Here is a 14,570-nt window from a genome sequence, read left to right on the forward strand (position 1 = left end):
GCTGGGTGGGTGAGTGGCTGGGAACAATGGGACTGGGGGACCTTGTCAACCTGCTGCAGAGGCCTACGGACTGTAGGACTTGGAGCTCCTGTGCTGTGGGGATGGGGGAAGGGGGAACCTACAGGGCCAGGTGGGGATTGAGGATGGTCACCCACTGTGTTTTCTGAGCAGGCTGCAGTGTGGAGTCCGCCCTGGAGGCTGCGTCCCTGCACCCTGCCCAGCTGCTAGGACTGGAGAAGCACAAGGGAACCCTGGACTTCGGGGCTGATGCAGGTTAGAGCCCTATGTGGAGCAGCCTGGGCAGCCAGAAGACTCAGGAGTCCTTGGGAGGCCTGGGACAGGAACAGGGAGGGCAGAAGAGTGAGACCTTCCCGATGTCCAGGCAGCCTTACCTGGACACCAGCCTCGGTCTGGCCCCACTTTCCCATCAGACCAGGCTTCCTGGCATTTGAGACAAAGTCAGACAAGGCACTCCGGGACCTTTAACTCTTGTTCCCCTGCTGCCAGGAATCTTGGCTCCAGGCCCTCAGTCTGTGCTGGCTCAGGGTGTCCTACACAAGTTGTGTCCCGGGCCTTGGTTTCCTTTCAGCCTCGGGCTCGGGATAGTGGGGGCAGCCCCACCCCTGCCTTCTTCTCACAGTGTGTCTCTGACCCAGACTTTGTGATGCTCGACGACTCCCTCCACGTCTGGGCCACCTACATCTCGGGCGAGTTGGTGTGGCAGGCAGAGGAGGCCCGGCAGTAGGCAAGGACTACAGCTGGAAAGGACACTCAGCCCCATCTGGACACTGTCAGTGCTGGGCCATCTGGGAGCTGGTCTCTGGGGAGTGAGTAGGAGCCCTGCCTCAGGTGGATGACCTTGGCTCTGGAGGCAGCTGGCTTGGATAAACCGTGTACCCCACAGGACCCGCCTGGTCTCCGAGTTTTGCTTCAAAGTGGGCTTCTTGCTGTTTCCACTGTCACCCTGATGGTCCTCCTGGGGGGTGGGGGTGTTTTTTGGCTTAGGGTTGGGAGTGGCTGGACTCTGGCTCAGCTCGGCCCTGTGAGGAGGCTTTGTGGGGTCCATGAAAGTGATGGCAGGGCCCCTTTCTGTTACAAGGTTGTGTCTGAGGTCTGCAGACCTTCAGGCAGATGTGTATTTGGAAATGAATGAACACCAGAGCAGGGAAGCCACGGGTGATAGATTGGAAAGCTGAAAGCTGGCGGGAACGGGCTTGGGGACAGTGAATATAGACAACTTCAGAAGTTTGCTTATTGTGTGGGCTGAAGGGAAAGATCCATCTTGGAATTTTAAACCGGGAAATACTGATCGTGGAGACAAATTGAGATGGGCAGGGAATGGTCTCAGGTGGGCACTGCAGAGGTTTGGGAGCCCAGGTGTATGTGAGGGGTCCTGTGGTCTCGCTCTTTACACCAGAGTTGTGTAGCGCCTGGGCACACCGCCCAGCAACTGCTCCCCTGCCTTCAGAGGAATCCTCGCTGGCCCTGGGACCCCAGGCTGCTCAGCTGGGTGCAGAGGGCATGGTTGAAGGGCGCCTGAGCTGGCTGTGGCCGCTGCTCCATTTCCTGCCCAGCCCCACTCCACCTTCATGAGCCCTCAAGTTACTCAGGCTCCAGTTCTTCTGGCGTCTTTTTTGAACAACTCCGTCTCCTGATCCCGCTCCCAGGAGGGTGTGATGAGCCATCCCGCGCTCTGGTGTTTCCCCAGCTGTGGGCGAGCCTGTCCGGTGTTGGTGGGCCGTTCTGCTCACCAGTGTCTGTGCCCTCGCAGCTGGAGCCCACCTCTGAGTCTTGGCCCTGGCAGAGGTCCCCGAGAGAGGGCAGGTGAGAAGGTGAGCAGTGGTTGTCAGCTTCGTGGCGCCAGGCCTTGTCCTAGTGATTTGTGGGTTATTCACTTGCTCCATTTCCTGCCAGGAATCCCGAGGGGTGTCCTGTTTGTTGTCCAGGGCACTGAGTCCCAGAGCAGGGGAGCATCAGGGCCAGCATTTGGCCTGGACAACCCCGGGAGTCTCCCTTAGACCTGTCACTAAGGCCTGTCTGGGTGGAGAATCATGGAAGGACTGGTTGGGACTGGTTGAGATGGTGGCCAGCCAGGTGACACCAGAGATGACAGGAGCCAGTTCTGACTGGGAAGAAAGAGCACTTCAGGCAAAGGGAACTGCCCTACAAAGGCCACTGACACACAGGCTTAATGCGTTGGAGGAGAACTGATGGCCACTGGGGCTGGAGAGTGGTCTAGGGATGGGGACTGGAGCTGGGCCCTGCAGTTGCTGTGGGGGTAGTTCAGAAGTGGGCAGTCGCTGGAGGGTCCTTTTTTTTTTTTCCATTTTTATTTTACTTCTTTTTTAAAGATTTTATTTATGTTTAAAGAGAGGGGAGGGGAGGGAGAAAGGAAGAGACATGTCAGTGTGTGGTTGCCTCTTGTGCGCCCCCTACAGGGGGCCTGGCCTGCAACCCAGGCATGTGCCCTGACTGGGAATCAAACTGGTGACCCTTTGCTTTGCAGACTGGCACTCAACCCACTGAGCCACGCCAGCCGAGGCTCATTTTTATTTTTCAAGTTGTGGTGAAATACACACAACAGCAACCATCTTGAGCATTTTTCTTGAGTGTACCAGCTGTTGGTGTCAGGCCACATGTACACCGTTGTGCAATCGTCACCACCATTTCCAGAGCGTTTTCATCACCCCAGACGGAAATTGCACCCATTGAATACTAAACCCAGATTCCCCCTCCACCAGCCCTCACACCAGCCTGTCCACTTTGGTTTTGAGTCTGAGGCTGCCACTTTATGCCTTCGAGTTGCTAGGGGATGTGGTGCTGGGGGTGGCAAGGAGGCCCTGAGGGGCTGGCTGTGAGGTGGCAGAGGGACCAGAGACAAGTGAATGGGAGGACAAGCTTGCCCTAGTGTGGGTGTGAACCAGGTGGGCAGAGGCGGTGATGCTAGGGTTGTCCCTGACTCAGTGGTGAGTCAGGGCGACTCACCGAGAGGCTGGGATGGGGCCCCTGGGGAGGTGACTGGTGCGTCCCCAGCATCTCCCCGGCTTGTTTAACGTGTCCGAATGGGAAGACTCCAGGGCTGACTTTTGGTCATAGCAAGGGCCTCCTGACTGCCAAGTTTGGGAGCCCAGTGGCTTTCACTTTGCACATGTAGACTCTGCCAACCACATGGGGTCCCTGATGCTGGAAGGATCCCTTTTGAAGCCTCCGGCTCCACATCAGGACGACAAAGACATCACAGGGGAAGGTGCACTAAGGGCTGGAGGCTGACTGACAGGGAAGGCATTTAGCAGTGGGGGGTTGGACAGCAGCAGCCACATCCCGGAATTGGGCCTGGGTCTGAGCAACAGGGCTTTTATAGTGAATCTGTGGTAGGCAGTTAAATAGTATGAGCAGAGTAGGAAAGGTAGCCAGGTGCCACCAGGGCTGAGAGCCCCAGGTGCTTAGCAGTGGGGCAAAACTGTAAGTTCTTTCATTACCCTCCCTTAAGCAATAGCCCCTGGAGATGATGGCCAGGCCTTAGCTGGGTTTCAGCTCCACACCCAGAGAAGCGAGCTGCAATGACTAATGACCCTCTGCCCTGGTGCTAACCAATCAGTGATCACAACCCTGAGGAGCTACAGCTGGAAAGCAGGTGAATAATCTGAGTTCCACTCCTGAGACCTCCTTATAAAAGTCCTCAGTACTGAGGACCCATAGCAGTGTCATGGAGCACCCCTGAGCCTTCCCTGTCCCCTTGCCCCCACGCATGTTTTCCTCGCCTCTTTCTTCTAAGCTCCAAGGGCCCTTATTTTGCCTCTGTAATTTGTATCCTGAGCTCATTTCTTCTATGGCTCACTTCTACCTCTGTGATTTTTTTCTAAATAAACTTTCCCTGAGACTAAGAGTCTTCTCTCAATTTTTTCTTAGCCAGAACTCTAGTACAAGGATGCCAAACCCAGAACCAGTCTGACTGCAGTAGTCTAACACTTTCTGTCGTTTTGCACCGACACAGATACAGTTGGCTCTGCTGTGCCCTGGGCCGGGGGCACCCAGAGGCACTAGATCAGTGTGGAACCTCAGATCCAAGATGGGGTACAGCACGCCGGGAAGAAACTCCTTTGTGAGGGGTGGGCCCTGTGGGACCAGTTAGGATCCCCAAAGGGAGGCATGTGCCATGTCAAAGCAGCAGGGACACCCATCGTCCTCTGAACCAGTGAAAGAGTGGCCTGGCAGCCAGGAAGGTGCCTGGGAGCCTGAGGCCCAACACCCCTCACCACCCGCTGCAGACCACACGTGGCCTCAACCTGCGGGCCTCCCGCCCCGGCACTGCTTCTGGGGCCGCATCATGCTCGCCCTTCCATTGCTCCTGGCTACCTCATTTCAGGACCTCCAGACAACCCAAACCTACCTGTCCTCCACACTAACTCAGGGCGCCAAAGCTCTCCACCATTAACAGCTGGCACAGTTGCAATGTGATTGTGCACTTTTTTCACGTTTCCGTTTGGATTTGTTTTATAAACTGGCATTGCACTTTATATAGTACTCTGCCATTTACTATTCTTTTAGTTAAACAACATGACGTGGAGCGCTCCCCTGGGGGAATACAGGAATCTCTCTCACAATTTTAACAAGATAGCCAGTGTTCTCCAAACCGGAGGTTCCCTAACTTAACAACCAACCAGCATATCCCAACATGGACAATTCCATCTCTTCTCACCCCCACACTAGCTGCTCCTGATTCCTGACTCAGAAAACATTAGGTAATGGTGCTTTATACCTTTAGGTTTTGGGGTAACTTGATCCACATACGCTGTCTCTTGCCAGGACTGAGGATTGGACTGTCCTGGCTTGGGCTTTGCACACTGGTTGCCATTCAGGCCCCACAAGAATTGAGAACTGTCCTTTCCTTCCCCTCTCGGCTGCCACTCCCTGCCCTGCTCCTGCTCTCTGCTCAGTCACCTTTCTCAGGACCACCCCACCCCTTCCCTGAGGAGCGAGCCCTGAGGAGCGTGCCCCACTTGGCTCTAGTGTTCACTGTGTTCTTTCTCCCCTTCATCTACTCTGAGTTACTCAAGAACTGCATGGACGCTTTGGTGTGACAGGCTCTGATTTAAAAAAGTTAAAAGACTCCAGTTCATATACTGCAGCTTGTTGCTTTCCCTTCAGAGCTTCGCCCTGTTCTTTTCAGGAACTACATAGAATTTTCCAGCCTGGATGTATCAACACTTATCATTCTCCTGTTGATAAAAATTTTGGACGTTTCTTCACTTTTTATGTCACATTAAAGCCATGCCATTGCAAATATCCACGCACAGCTTTATATTCATGATTGAGAGCTTCTTAGAATTTCCATAAAGAAGACAGGCTCATTTTATTAATTTTTAAAGTATGGAATGCTTCACCAATGTGCCTGTCATCCTTGCACAGGCGCCATGCTAATCATCTTTGTATCATTTCCATTTTAGTGCATGTGCTGCCAAAGCAAGCACCCATTTTATTACTTTTTATTTCCATCAATGTTACAGAGGCCAAGAGTTCTAAAAAGGCTTGTAATGAGAAACAGCAGCCCTGCCCCAGTCTCCATACTCATATTCTACTTACTACAAGTTTGAATGTTCTTCCTGTGGTTTATGTCCAACTTCCTAAATAATTTCTTATTACTTTAAATTGAGAGACTTGAGTATTGATTCATCACTTATAGTCATTATCTATTGCCTTTCTGGCAAAAGGGGTGAGGAGTCAACTGACTCCTACTTTCCTTCATCTCCAGGTCCTACGAAGGTGGAGTGTGATAATTACTGGTTGAATCAGTGCATCTGTACTATGAGTAAGTATCTCTGACAGCTGAGATGGGTTGAGATGCCTAGGAAACTGTGTTTACACTTGTTCTCCAGTATGGCTGTTTTTCTGAGTTTTTCCTCATCTCGCTGCAACCCAGGCATGTGGCCTCCCTGGGAATTGAACGAGAGACCTTGCCGGTCAGGGCACACACAGGAATCAACCAAGGAAGGCATCAGTGGGTGCTTCTCCCTCTTCTCTCCACTCTCTCTCTAAAACCAGTCAGTAAGTTAATTTAAAAACCTTTACGTGGTGAAACCCACTAGAGAATCTATCATTTTCAGTATTTTTCTGAAGCCCTTGGTGTGCGCGTTCCCCATTCTTACCTGGGATTTCTCCTCACTATCCGTGTAAAATTGTACCGACTCCCTGCGCACGCCTCAGTCCTCCTTTCACTGATTTTTCTTTCTTTCCCACAGCGCTTACTACCTTCTAACATCCTGTAAGATTTGTTTATTTCTTAATGCTTGCTGTCTCCATCCCCACCGCGAACCACAAGCCAGTGGTATTGGAGTCCCACGGGGGCAGAGATTTTTGTGTTTTGTCACCAACGAATAGCCGATATCTATCACAGTGCTTGTCATGGTGGGGACGCTCAGCATGTATTTGCAAAACAGAGAAAACCCAGGACTCCCATCATCATCCTCCTGTGTGTTCTTTCTCCTTCCTTCTTCCTGTATCTCATGCCTTCTTTCTTGGCTTGCTGGATCATTTAGACATCCTTCAGTATGTTTCTGAGCAAAGCTGCTTATGAGATACATATTCCCCAGTAGGGGTTATTGATGTAGCTTAATGTGCCCAATGTTCCCAAATGTTGGGCGTGGCCTGGTATGGTGGCAAGAGCTGGCATCTACCTTGACCTTGTCTTTGTGTCTACTGAGAGTGAGAGCATCTGGAGAGGGGCTGGCAGTGGGCGATTAGCAGCATGTATCTATCAAAAGTCCTGAGAGGAATGCCTGCGCTTTCACCCAGCAGTTTCATCTGCTAAGAAGTTATAGTAAGGAAATAAGTAAGGGTCTGCCTGGATTTAAGTGCAAGGCTTTGTTCATTGGGGAAGAGGCTGGGAACCACTTCACTGTAAGGTAGGATGGAGCTTTATCAATACATGGATCTGTAAGCTTTGGGCTTCTTCCAGTAGAGTTCTCCCGGATGATGCATTGTTAACTGAAAAGGTGAGTATCAAAGCAGCAGGAGCCCTTCTGGGGGACGGAGGGTATCCTTGCCTTTTATTTTTTACTTTTAAAAAAGATTTTATTTGTGTATTTTTAGAGAGGGGAAGGGAGGGAGAAAGAAGAGAAATATCAATGTACAGTTGCCTCTCGAGCACCCCCTACTGGGGACCTAGTCTGCAACTCAGGCATATGCTCAAACTGGAAATTGAACTGGCCACCCTTTGGTTTGAAGGCCAGTGCTCAATCCACTGAGCCACACCAGCCAGGGCATTTTTATTGTTCTTAAAGATAAGTAAATGCTGAGGACTAGAAGTTTGGACAGTCAAACACATAGTGGTCCAAGGACAGCCTCTGGCAAGTGAGTATCAAGATCCTGCTTCTGGCACTAGGAGACCGAGGGCAAGTGACAGAGCTGCACTACGCCTCAACTTCCTCCTCTGAAAAGCTGGGCAAGATAACTGGATGCTTATGTAGAGTAAATGAGATCAGACATGAAACTTCCTTACCAAGAGTAAGTGCTGCTGAGTAAATATTAGCGGGGCTATTACTACTATCCAACAATTGGTTCTGGGCAGTGTGAGGGAAGGGCTCAGTTATTTTATAGTTACTGCTGTATTCCCTAAAGTGTTACTTTTAAAAAAATACATAGACTTTTGGAAATAGAAAAAAAGATGATTTTAAAATATGTAAACCTTCAGGTAACAAAGACGACTCTAGTTTTAAGCCATCATCTTAGCCCCACAATGTGAATGTACTTAATGCCACTGAAGCGTTCACTAAAATGGTTAGTGTGGTGCATTTTATGTGCATTTTAGCACAATTAAAAAAGCCAACAATGGCATCATCAACAATAACAACTTCGAAAAATTCCATATCACCAACCTCAAAAAAATTATGAGCAAACCGGTTCTGAAAGTGTTTCTGGGACTATTAGGAGAGATGAGATGAGGCTTGTTTTCTGCCTTGTAAATAGGACTCGAGAGCCTAAATATCCTACAGCGAATACTTCTTAGTTTCCGGTGTTGACTCACAGCCCCAGCTTCTGAGTCCGAGAGGTGGGTTGGAGCCCAGCCTCGCCTGTTACTCGGGTATGACCTTGGCCGGCCCGGTCCCCGCACCGGCCCCTGCCCGGGCCCCTGAGAACCTCCTTTCCCCCCCGGCCTGGGAGCCTGGGTGACAGCTCGCCTTCTCCACAGCCCGCCCCGCCCATCGGCCCCGTGATTGGCTCCCACTGGGTCGCGCCCCCCCACCCCCAGGCGGGCCAGCAGCTCCAGCCCACTGGGTCTCAACCCGGAAATGCGGCTGGGAGGTGCCGACCCGGCCAACCAGGGCTGCGGCGACTGACGCGACTAGCGGGCACCACCAATGGGTGCCCGTGGCGGCGGCGGTTCGGCGGAAGTCCCGCCCAGCATCGCGAGAGAGTGGGGCGGTGCCGGGAGGCCGTGAGCGGCTGGGCGGGCGCAGGATGAGGGCGGCCATTGCTGGAACTTCGCCGCGGGCAGGAGGACTCTGAGGAGGCTCCGAGCGGCGCAGCGCTGCGGTGAGGTGCCCGAGCGGACGCGGGGTCCATGGCCAGGACCACCAGCCAGCTGGTGAGTGCGGTCGCGGCAGCCCAGGCGCACCGGCCTGTCACCTCTCCAAGCGCAGCGGCCGCCGGGGTCCGGCAAGGCGAGGCGGGCCGGGGTTCCGAGGGCCGGGTGGCGTCTCATCTGGGGCCCGGCAGGAGGGCGGAGGACCGTGAGCACTGTGGGGACGCCCCTCAGCCACCGAGGGGAGCGGGGTCAGGGTGCGGCATGCGCACCGGCCCAGCTGGGGCCCTGACAGGCGCGCTGCAGGCGGGGAAAGCCGGGCAGTTGTCACCGGCCCGTCGCGGTGGAAGTGTTTGGAAAGTTTGCTTTTGGCGTGGCCTGGAGCGGAGCCTCCGGGGTTACCTTTGGTTCTGTGTACGGAGGAGCCGCTGCGAGCCTTGGCCTTGGCAACGGGGTCCGGATGCCTGTTTCCTGGGACCCCGTTGCAGAAGCAGAAGCGGGAGGTGCGAGTGCTTGCTCACAGCACCAGGTGCCCCGGGCCTTCCAAATTCCTGGTTAGCTTGGAGTCTGACACTCCTTGCCTTGCCTGCCCCGCGGGTGCTTTCCTGCCCTGAGTCCACGCTCCGGCATGGGCACAGGTATTGTGGGAAGCTACTGCGGGGGTAGGGGGTGAGTGGGGGGAGGGACAGTGACAGGGGGGAGGGACAGTGACAGGGAGGAGGGATTTGGGGGGGGGGGGGAGAATAGGCTTGCTGTGTTAAAATTTTTGCTAAAAGTATCGCTAGTGTTTCTGTGTTTTTCCTCTTGCTAAAAAAATTCCTCGTGATTTTATGGTTTTATTGTTTGTTTTTTGTTTTGTTTTGTTTTGTTTTAACTCCGCTAAGTTCTGGACTGTTGGGAAGCCAGATTAGAGATGTATACCTTGTGTGCGCATGTGAGGTGGGTGATGGAAGGATGTCTAGACAGCTTGCCAAGTTTGGTTCAGAAAGCAAATCCCTTAAAGGAAGGAAGACCCACGAATGTACTTGACCCCTTCTCTTTTGGGGGGCTTATGAGCTTCTTTGAGAACGTGATGGAAGGTGTGCATCCTCCCCTAAGAAACAGGCACAGCTGCGCGGAGTTTTGTAATTCAGGAAGCTCTTGAATTTCTGCAGCCCATCCGTGGACTTCATGTTAAGAACACTTGGCTTTGTAGAGCTGGGTGATAATCCAAAGTCTAAGAGCAGGAGGACCTGTTCTGTTGAGGACAATGGTGAAAGGCTGGAGGGATGTCTTTGATTATTGCTACATGTGGTGCCTGAGCTAACATGCAAAAACTCAATTTTGGATGCTTGGAGGCTGAGGTGAGGATAATTCTCGACGTTTGTAAAATAAACTTCCTCACCATGATGCTGTTGCAGTGCAGCATGTGCACTTTGATGGCATCCATCGGAAGGGGAAAGGGGTGCATTTTCGCAGAGTTTTGGTAGTTCTATGTGATGGATGTTTGTGTGGAGTATTCTTTCCACAGGGCAGCTTTTTAGTGCAAAAAATGCTGGAATCCAATGGGAAGAAATGGATTACAGAATAAAGGGTAGATCTCCTGTCAGGAAGTGAGAGGAAGGAGGTTTTTGTGTCTGCAGCTGGATTCCATCACATGTACATATGTGTGTGAGGGTACGCCGTGTTTGCCACCAGTACTGGCAGAGACACCCCCAGTCTTGGATTTTTCACATGAGGACAGGTAGAGTTGCATGGTTCAAGTGAGTTTCCTGTTTTAAGTCTGGAATTTTTAGGTGTCACTGTATGAGGATCCCCTGTCCGATGATTAATTTTCTCATTTCTTGAAGTGTGTACAGCCAGCAGGGAGGGGGATCACTAGCAGTTGTGAAGTCTGCAAATGGCCTAGCCCAGCTTATGGGAAGGTGGGCCCGATGCTGTAGCACTACTGATTGAGCACTTCCTTTAAGGCAGGCACTTGGCTGGAGAGCTCACACGTGTGGCTTGGCTTCTGCCAGCAGCATTGGAGGTGGGTTTTGTTCCCATTTTACAGATGTGGAGACTGAGCAATGGCAGAGGCCCAGGTGCCACCCTGCCCCTCAGGTGAGGAGTGCCAGGGGGAGGGTCTACTGGGCAACTCAGTGCAGCACTGGGCCTAAGGAAGTCCTTGGGGCCACTGCCCAGGAGGTCTTTTCCTGGGGATTGTCCTGAATGTCCTGACAGTGCTAAGGCCGGAGGGACACTGTCACATGGAAGGACCGCATGCATACTTCTTTGGGCAGAGAGCTGAACTCCGTGACCCCCGGAGCCTGTTGCAGCCTCACCCTATCAGAAAGCAGCTGTTTGGAAAGAGTTTCTGGGTCATTCTCATTTGAGGGCCGATATTCTGAATGAGTGAGGCTTGGAATCTTCCCTTTGGAAAAAGAACTGTGTGACAATTTTGTTACATGTAAAATCGGCGGCTGGACAGGATAGCTCCCTGCCACTCTAGGGTGGCTGCGTGTTTGCAAAGATGGCTGTATCTGTGCAGCCCTGTAGTGAGGAAAGCAGAGAACCTGGAAAGAAGTGAGTTCTGACTTTCACTCTCCCTGTTAGGTAGCTTTTTCTCACATGGCCTCACATAGCGTGAAGTATTCCTGTCCCCGTGACACCCCTGCAGCAGTTACTGAGCTGAGACCAGAGCTGGTGAGGTGAAGTCCCCATGCTAATCAGAAGTGGAAGTGTAGGTTTGTTCCCCATGTGTACGTCCCATTTGGAGTGTTGCCGAGGGGCCTGATGAAGGTGGGCGTGTAGTTGCTCCTCCATCCGCTGACAGGGTGGAGTGCCCTCTGTACCAGCCTGCAGGGAATCGAAACATTTACAGGCATGGCTTGAAGGAAGGTCGTGCTGCCAAGAAGTTCTTTCAGGAGGTCCTCGTCCTTCCTAGTGTTTGTGGAGCTGGTGGCAGGCCCGCCCACATTGGAGAAGTTGATGAGAGGCTGCGTGCAGAAGGTTGTGTGTGTGTCTCTGCAGTCGTACAGTGAGAATTCATCCGGCTGAAAGCTCGGCTTTTATAATGAGTTCGTTGTTAAGTCTCATCCTCCAACCTGTTTTTCTCTCTTGGAATTAATTTTACTGCAGCAGGAGCTGTATTCAAAGTGACAGCTGTGTATTGGATATTGTCAGAGAAAGCTGGTAAGGTTGGCAGGGAAGCTGGAAGGAAGCCTCCCTGCAATTCCATGAAGTGCTTTGACCTGCAGTGGACACCCGTGGGAAAAGGGATTCGGAGTTAACGTTTCTGTCCTCCCTCCACGTTTCTGGGGGATTGGGAGGACATCGCCCACAGTGCACCTGAGAAGTCTGCCCCACCCAGGGGGAGAAGGCTGCATCTTGCAGACCTTGTTCTTGAGCCCTGTCTGCAGTGTGGTGCCTGGGCTGGGTTGTGGAGTGGCTGTGGGAGCCCTCCTGCAGTAAAGAAGCAGCTACATCTGGAGGGGGACCGCCGCAGTGCACGGCCTGGTGGAGCTGAAAACATGGACACATGGTCTTTCTAGTTCCCCCTTTCCTGGTGAGGGAGGAAGTAGGGTTAGGATTTTAGGTTTGCTGCTGGTCCCCAGGTTCCAGCGCTCCCGCGACTTCCCCCTACCTCTCCTGGCTTGCCACTTTGCTTTTCCTAGGTGAGGATCCCCTCTCAGACGCCCCTGCCATGTGGCCTGTGTTCCCAGCCTGCATAGCCCAGGACACTGCCCAGGATGTTCCTGGCTGCCAGGTTCTCTTTAGGCCCTTTCTCTTTGGGTCTGAAGAAGTTCCCCTCAGTGGAATCTCCCTCCCCTCCTCCAAGCTGGCTGCGGAGTCTCTTCTGACTAGTCTGCTTCTTCATGACATGCCCCCCCGCCACATGCGTCCACCAGGTTTTGTCATATATCTAGTGCTCTGTTTCTCTAGAACAGGTTCTGCACCTTGTTATGTCCTTACTTTTCTGAACCTTGAGTCTCTACATGGCTTCTGTTATTCTCTTTCACACTTTCTCCTCCTGCTCATAGCTGGGCTCCTGTGGTGTATTTGTCACATGCCTGTCCATCTTACCATTTGCGTGTTTATTAACAGAGCCCTGTCTGCATGCTGCATGTGTATTCTGACTCCCATGCATTCTGAGCTGTATGTGTTTGAGGGATGCAGGGTCTCATCCCAAACTGCCGGTTGCCAATTTCATGCCTACTAGGAAAGCATTGCAAAGTAGGAAGAAGTCAGAGGGTTGAAAACATGGACCCCTTTTCCACTTCGTCATTGTCTAAGGAAATGTAATTGAAAAGGGGGATAGGTCCTTTCTCTGTACCTGCATTATCTGAGCCCTGAGAGCCTATGTTTCAAAGCCATCGGTTCCTTTTTATGCTGCAGCCCTTGCTGGGAAGTCTTGGCGATCAAATGTTGGGTTCAATCTTGTTTAGCCAATGGTTAGTGTCAAGCACAGAGTATGCGGGCTGGAGCTGTGCGTGTTGGCACAGCCGCGTGGTGGGCGAGGCCTGCCTTGCACCACTGCCCTCATGTAGCTGGAGCCTGGGTGCGTAACCTGCAGAGGAGCAAGCACTGGTGATGCAGACCTTGCATAGGAGGTGGCCCCTCCCACGGCAGTGTTTTTCCCATCCAGAGGACTGATTCTCGAAGATCCCCGAGATTCAGGATCACCCTAGCAGTCTCCAAAACCAGAAGCCAAGCTGCTTTTTCCTTGGGACAGAGGGACATGGGGGGGAAACAGTCCCCATGTTGATTTTCGGACCCTTTGGCACACCTCTCTCTGCCACTTTGAGCAGGGTCAGAGAGGGCTTTTCCATGGCCTCAGCTTTTCTCTAATTTCTAAGTGTCCTGTCCCTTAAGGGCATGTGCTCCATGGGTGGGTGCAGCCACATACAGCACCCCATTTGCACCCCCAGGTGTCAGAGGCCTCAGGTGCCAGAGGGTCCAGCCTCCAAAAATGGTTGTGTAGCTGGTCATCCTGGGGGACTTCAGGACGCTTTCTGTCAGGAGTAGTCCAGCTTTTCTCCCGGTTTCTTACCACGCATCTATGCAGGGACATGCAGTGAGTGAGTGTGGTGAGCCAGAGCGCCCCCAGCCTGGCTGAGAGCAGGAGTGGAAGGGAGCCCTAGACCCGTGTGTGCTGGCACTGGCTGCCAAGCAGTGCTGCATGGATTCTCCTTTGGGAACTGATGGGAAGAGCCCAGGTTTGGCAAAAGTGCCCAAATACTGGCTCTGCTCATCCATGTCCTTTTTTTTTTTTTTAAGATTTTATTTATTTTTCAAGAGAGGGGAAGGGAGGGAGAAAGAGAGGGAGAGAAACATCAGTGTGTGGTTGCCTCTTGTGAGCCCCCTACTGGGGACCTGGCCTGCAACCCAGGCATGTGCCCTGACCGGGAATTGAACTTGTGAGCCTTTGGTTCACAGGCCAGCAGCACTCAATCGACTGAGCCACACCAGCCAGGGCTCATCCGTGTTCTTATGCTCTGGTTTTATGCATCCATGTTCTTTCCATGTTCTTTCCATGTTCTGGAAAGGCACGGCAGCCAGACCCTGGGGAAGCAGGTAAGTTAGCAAGCTTCTTAGCTTGCTAACTGCTCATTTACGCGGTCTTGTCATTATTAACTAGCTTCATTCCTTGAGGGTGAGCACTCAGCCATTCTGCATTTTTCTCTCCCAGTGGCCTGTGACTTAAGCTGGACAGGAGGCGGAGAGAATAAACTGTTCCCTCAATTGCGCAGTCTCAGAAGCTTAGCATTTACTACCCTTGTTTTCATGTCAGCTCCTTTCTTTCTTCCTGCAGTTTGGCATTTTCTTTTATTTTAATTTAATTTTATTTATTTACTTTTAGAGAGAGGGGAAGGGAAGGAGAAAGAGTGGGAGAGAAACATCAATGTGTGGTTGCCTCTCGTGAGTCCCCTGCTAGGAACTGGCCTGCAACCCAGGCATGTGCCCTGACTGGGAATCGAACCGCAATACTCTGGTTCGCAGGCCCGAGCTCAATCCACTGAGCTACGTCAGCCAGGGCTTGGCATTTTCTTTCATTGGTCATAATTATATCTTCTACTGATTGTAAGTA

At 52.3% G+C, this 14,570-nt stretch overlaps 1 protein-coding gene and 1 non-coding gene across 13 annotated transcripts in view; one reads left to right on the forward strand and one right to left on the reverse strand.

The window, feature by feature from the left end:
• The window catches only part of AMDHD2 (amidohydrolase domain containing 2), a 40,202-nt gene that overhangs the window by 10,681 nt on the left and 14,951 nt on the right, over window positions 1-14,570 (forward strand). For 9 of the 12 annotated variants that reach the window (XM_053671559.1, XM_053671561.1, XM_053671562.1 and 6 more), the window contains 3 exons: window positions 172-273; window positions 657-3,634; window positions 5,753-5,809. In XM_053671559.1, the coding sequence (XP_053527534.1) occupies window positions 172-273; window positions 657-745 (191 nt within the window). In that variant the 3' untranslated portion in view covers window positions 746-3,634; window positions 5,753-5,809. Of the gene's footprint in view, window positions 1-171; window positions 274-656; window positions 3,887-5,752; window positions 5,810-14,570 lie in introns of those variants that run through there. The other 3 variants (XM_053671560.1, XM_053671566.1, XM_053671570.1) reach the window with 3 other exon arrangements.
• Window positions 5,365-5,471, reverse strand: LOC128628356 (U6 spliceosomal RNA). The gene has a single exon (XR_008392739.1). It is a non-coding gene; the product is annotated as a U6 spliceosomal RNA (small nuclear RNA).

The sequence above is a fragment of the Artibeus jamaicensis genome, unplaced genomic scaffold, assembly GCF_021234435.1.
Source record: "Artibeus jamaicensis isolate MK-2021 breed Jamaican fruit bat unplaced genomic scaffold, CSHL_Jam_final contig_700, whole genome shotgun sequence".
Classification (NCBI taxonomy): domain Eukaryota; kingdom Metazoa; phylum Chordata; class Mammalia; order Chiroptera; family Phyllostomidae; genus Artibeus; species Artibeus jamaicensis.